Raw genomic sequence first — 5,256 nt, forward strand, 5'->3', positions numbered from 1 at the left:
TATACATATATATATATGTACATACATATATATATATATATATATATATGTATACATATATACATATACATATATATATATATATATATGCGAGAGACTAAGAAAGAGACAAAAGAAAGAAAGCTAAGAAGAGATGGGCAGACACCCCAATCTACAGACGTACGCAGCAAACGCTGCAGAGATAAAATTAAACAAATAAAAATAAAATAAATAAAAGTAAAATAAATTAAACAAAAACGATAAAGAGACAGACAGCTGCAGCAGCAACACAACAGGAGAGCAGCAAACGCTGCAGAGATAAAATTAAACAAATAAAAATAAAATAAATAAAAGTAAAATAAATTAAACAAAAACGATAAAGAGACAGACAGCTGCAGCAGCAACACAACAGGAGACAGATGACTCGAGAGGCAGCACAAAAGAGAGACAAGGAGACAGCAACTACAGCCCCTCCTGAGCTGCTGCTGCTGCTGTTGCTGCTGCTGCTATTGCTGCTGCTGCTGTTGCTGTTGATGTTGCTGCTGCTGCTGAGCAGCATAAACACACCTGCAGCAGCGCCTCGACAGACAAGAAATCAAGAGAAGGAGACAGAGGAGCCCAGAGCTGCAGCAGCAGCAGATTAACATCTACTGGCTGTGCAGACTGCAGCGCAGAGGGAAGCTGCACCTGTAAGGAGACAGCAGCAAACAAAGAAGAGACACTTTACATGCCGCTGCAGCAAAACCTGCTGCTGCCAACATGCTTGCTGATGTTGCTCCCGGTAGTCCTGCTACTGCTGCTGCTGCTACTGTTGCTGCTGATACTGCTGCTGCTACTGCTGCTACTGCTGCTGCTGCCACTGCTGCTGCTGCTAATGCTACTGCTGCTGCTGCCACTGCTGCTGCTACTGCTGCTGTTACTGCTACTGCTACTGCTATTACTGCTGCTGCTGCTACTGCTACTGCTGCGCTGCTGCTGCTGTTGCTGCTGCTGCTATTGCTGCTGCTGCTGTTGCTGTTGATGTTGCTGCTGCTGCTGAGCAGCATAAACACACCTGCAGCAGCGCCTCGACAGACAAGAAATCAAGAGAAGGAGACAGAGGAGCCCAGAGCTGCAGCAGCAGCAGATTAACATCTACTGGCTGTGCAGACTGCAGCGCAGAGGGAAGCTGCACCTGTAAGGAGACAGCAGCAAACAAAGAAGAGACACTTTACATGCCGCTGCAGCAAAACCTGCTGCTGCCAACATGCTTGCTGATGTTGCTCCCGGTAGTCCTGCTACTGCTGCTGCTGCTACTGTTGCTGCTGATACTGCTGCTGCTACTGCTGCTACTGCTGCTGCTGCCACTGCTGCTGCTGCTAATGCTACTGCTGCTGCTGCCACTGCTGCTGCTACTGCTGCTGTTACTGCTACTGCTACTGCTATTACTGCTGCTGCAGCTGCTGCAGCAAGGGTACAGAGCCTGCTGCTACTGCTACTGCTGCTACTGCTGCTGCTGCTGCATCTACTGCTGCTGCTGCTGCAGCTGCAGCAAGGGTGCAGCAAGGGTGCAGCGCCTTACCTGCAGCTTGCGGATGCCCCGCAGCAGCAGCAGCGCTTCAGGGGCCCCCAGGGTTTCTGTACGGAGGTGAATAGCTTGAAGAGCTCTATGCATTAGCATAACAGAGACTCCCTATACACCGCAGCAGATAAAAGAAAGAAGATAGTGTGGCTAGCTAGCTGTCTGGCTAGCTGTTTACCTGGCTGGCTAGCTAGCTATAAAAGAGCAAACGAGCGATTCACAGACACCTATACACAGCACTGCTAAGTAAGAAATAGCTATCTAGAAAAAAGCTATGTAACAAATAGCTAGCTAACAGACAGCTAGCTAGCTTATCCAGCCGCTTGCTGGAGCCCGGCTAGCTGCTAGCTGACTAGCTTGCTAGCGAGGGCTTGGCTAGCTGGCTAGCTGGCTGGCTGGCTAGCTGGGGCGTGGCTAGCTGGCTAGCTGGGGCAGAGGCGTACGGGGTTTGCAGAGTCAAACACTTCACCGAAGAAGGAACAGAGAGGCAGCAAACGGAGACGCGAAAAAGAGTCTCCTCTGCGCAGCACAAGACAACCAGCAGCAACTGCAGCAGCAACTGCAGCAGCAAGTGTAGCAGCAACTGCAGCAGCAACTGCAGCAGCAAGTGTAGCAGCAGGTGCAACAGCAACTGCAACAGCAAGTGCAACAGCAAGTGCAACAGCAACTGCAACAGCAACTGCAACAGCAACTGCAACATCAGCAACTGCAACAGCAGCAGAAGCAGCTGCTGCTGCTGCAGCAAGAGGCTGAGCCTTACCCTAGGCTGTCCTTTAAGCTGCTGCAGAGGCCCAGCTCGGAGATGCATGCAGTCGCTGGCAGCAGCAAATGAAGTCTTGAGGTGCTGAGACACTCCACCGTCCTCAAGAGTGGTGCAGGCACTGCGAGGCCCTGCTGCTGCTGCTGCTGCTGCTGCTCCTGAGGGGTAACCTGCTGCTGCTGCTGCTGCTGCTGCTGCTGCTGCTGCAGGATTATCTGAGTTGTGGTAGGGAGGCATGACAGCTCCTGCTGCTGTTAAGGGGTCCCCACACGCCGCTTGGGGCAGCAGCAGCAGCAGCTGCAGCAGCAGCAGCTTCGCTTCTTCTGTCCCTAAAGCAGCTTCAAGAGAACAAACAGCTACAGCATCAATATCAAATTGCTGCAAGAAACGCACGTAAGGCTGCGCTGGCGCTGCTGCTGCTGCTGCTGCTGCTGTTGCTGCTGCTGCTGTTGGGTTTAGAGAGTCTCCAGGGCCCCACAGGCCCCACTTGGGGAGACGTGTATCTGATACTAGTTGCTTCTGCTGCTTCTGCTGCTGCTGCTGCTGCTGCTGCTGCAGCTGCTGCTTGTCTTTACAAGGCAGCAAAACAAAGCAGCTCTCAGCAGCAGAAGAGACCCCTGTCTCCAGCCAAGCAGCACGGCCCAGCGCATGCAGCTGCTGCAGCAGCTGCAGCAAATGGAGGGGGGACAGTGGCTGCTGCAGCGCGGCCAGCAGCGGCAGCAGCATCTGTCGTTGAGCAGCAGCAAACTCAAAAAAGATACCCGGAGATGCAGGAGCAGCAGCAGGAGAGGCAGAAGCAGCAGCAGGTGCAGCAGCAGCAGCAGCAGCAGCAGCAAAAGTATTGCTTCTGCATGATTCTGCTGCTTCAATACGGGGGCCCCTATGCAGCTCTCTGCACTGGAAGCTGAGGGCCCCCAGTTGCTTAACTAATCTGCGAGATGGTGTTGCTGTTGCTGCTGCTGCAGCAGAACCTGCAGCAGCAGCAGCAGCAGCAGCTCCTGCTGCTGCTGCTGCTGGGGTTGGCGTCAAGGCACTGAGCTGAGGCCAGCTGTGCTTCCATTTGCTGCAGCAATTGTTTAGAGACACCGCAGCGCTGCGTCTAAGTGTAGCTGTGGGGCCCCCAAGGCTGCAGCAGCCTCCCTCAAGAGGAGTTTGTACAGAGAAGCAGCCGCTGCTACTGCTGCTGCTCCTGCTGCTGCTGCTGCTGCTGCTGCTGCTGCTGTTGGTGGTGGTTCTGCATGGCCTGGGCAGCCGCGCGCTGCAGCTGCAGCTGCAGCAGCAGCGCCTGCATGCAGCAGCAGCTGCTGCTGCTATGTTGCTGTGCTGCATATCGATGAGGAGCTAGAGTCGGCTCCAGGTGTATGTACACCGCATGAAGCAGCAGCAAACGCGGCAGCAGCAAATACCGTCTGCTGCTGCTCAATGTGAAATCAAACTCATCTTAGTTGCTGCAGATAAATGCAGCATTAAACCTTCAAACAGCAGCAGCAGCAGCACGGGGGGCCCCCTGGGGGCCCCCCACGGCCGTCGACAGTCGTAGGTATTCTTCTGCACATCTTCTTTATCTTTATTTTATATTTATCTGTTTATTGTTTTAATATATTTATTGATTTGTTTGAAGACGAGGAGGTGAAGGCAGCAACAACAGCAAGATCCGCAGCAGCAGCAGCAGCAGCAGCAGTAGCAGCAGCAACAGCAGCAGGAAGAGTAGCAGCAAAGGCAGCAGCAGACAAGACATCCATATCTTGTGCATTAAATCAGTTTAAAGGCCTTCTTCCTGTGGATGGGAGCGAAGGTCCTACCTTCCGCTGCTGCTGCTGCTGCTGCTGCTGCTGCTGCAGTTGCTGCAGTTGCTGCAGTTGCTGCAGTGGGTGCATAGAACAAGAGGGAGACAGGAGAAAGTTAGAAGGGGGGCCCCACACCTAGGAGATGCTGCACCTCTTTAGGGCCCCCCTAGGGGTTGGCGGCAACACCGCCAGGCCTCTGAGGTGTATACTCACCTCGCAGCTGTCTGCAGCAGCTGCAGCGCCAGCAGCAGCAACAGCAACAGCAGCAGCAGCAGCAGCAGCACCGGAGAACCTGATGCTTGAGTCGTGTGCTGCTGCTTCGTGTCCAAATCCTCGCTGTCTGCACTGTCTCCCGCTTGGGGCTGCCAGATACCTCAGCAGCAGCAGCAGCAGCAGCAATAGCAGCAGCAGCAGCAGCAGCAGTAGCAGCAGCAAGTGGCACGCCTCCTTAGGTCGTCGCAGCCGAAGCCGTGACTATGACCCGCCTCTCCGCTCTGAGTTTGCTGCAGCGGAAAGGTAACTGCTACTGTTATTGCTTCTGCTGCTGTTGCTGCTGCTGCTGCTGCTGCTGCTGCTGCTGCTTGGTTGTGAGTTTGCTGTTTGTCTCCTTTGTGCTGTCATAGGCGAGAGCGAATGCTGCGGTCGCCCTCCACCACAGGGGGTTGGAGTGTCTCCTGGACTCCATACAAACCCCCTGAAAGAGCAGCAGCAGCACCAGCAGCAGCAGCAGCAGCAGGAGCAGCAGCAGCAGCAGCAGCAAAAGACCCAGAGAATAGGTCGCCTTCTGTTGGATACACCGTCCCGTATAAAATCAGAATGGAAGACACCCTGAGTCCAGAAGAAAAAAGAGCTCACAAGTAGGGTTTAGGGTTTAGGGTTTAGGGTTTAGGGTTTAGGGTTTAGGGTTTAGGGTTTAGGGATAGGCGTCGTTAGGTTAGGGCTATAAGGTTTGGGGCCTTGTACTGTAAGTGGAAGGAGCCTGTCATAGAGTCTGAGAAGAAGAATCCAGGGTTAAGGGTTTATTATGGTTTAGGGTTTATTAGGGTTTAGGGTTTATTACGTTTAAGGGTTTATTAGGGTTTAGGGTTAATAAGGGTTAGGGTTTATTAGGGTTTAGGGTTAATTAGGGTTTAGGATTAATTAGGGTTTAGGATAAATTAGGAATTAGG

General features: G+C 52.9%; 2 protein-coding genes across 2 annotated transcripts; one reads left to right on the forward strand and one right to left on the reverse strand.

Annotated features, from left to right (window-relative positions):
- Positions 1 to 441: 441 nt before the first annotated feature.
- Positions 442 to 3,629, reverse strand: EAH_00061110 (hypothetical protein, conserved; the record flags this gene model as incomplete). Its single annotated transcript, XM_013393375.1, has 4 exons — positions 442 to 666; positions 1,034 to 1,153; positions 1,541 to 1,651; positions 2,301 to 3,629. 4 exons carry the CDS (start codon positions 3,627 to 3,629, stop codon positions 442 to 444), a joined length of 1,785 nt encoding a protein of 594 aa, XP_013248829.1.
- A 600-nt stretch (positions 3,630 to 4,229) lies between these two features.
- EAH_00061120 (hypothetical protein, conserved) lies at positions 4,230 to 5,033 on the forward strand (the record flags this gene model as incomplete). Its single annotated transcript, XM_013393376.1, has 3 exons — positions 4,230 to 4,603; positions 4,711 to 4,863; positions 5,021 to 5,033. The coding sequence occupies 3 exons, from the start codon at positions 4,230 to 4,232 to the stop codon at positions 5,031 to 5,033; spliced, it is 540 nt and encodes a 179-aa protein (XP_013248830.1).
- Between the last annotated feature and the right edge of the window lie 223 nt (positions 5,034 to 5,256).

This window comes from Eimeria acervulina, genomic scaffold, assembly GCF_000499425.1.
Source record: "Eimeria acervulina Houghton genomic scaffold, Eah_scaff1563, whole genome shotgun sequence".
In the NCBI taxonomy this organism is placed as follows: Eukaryota; Apicomplexa; class Conoidasida; order Eucoccidiorida; family Eimeriidae; genus Eimeria; species Eimeria acervulina.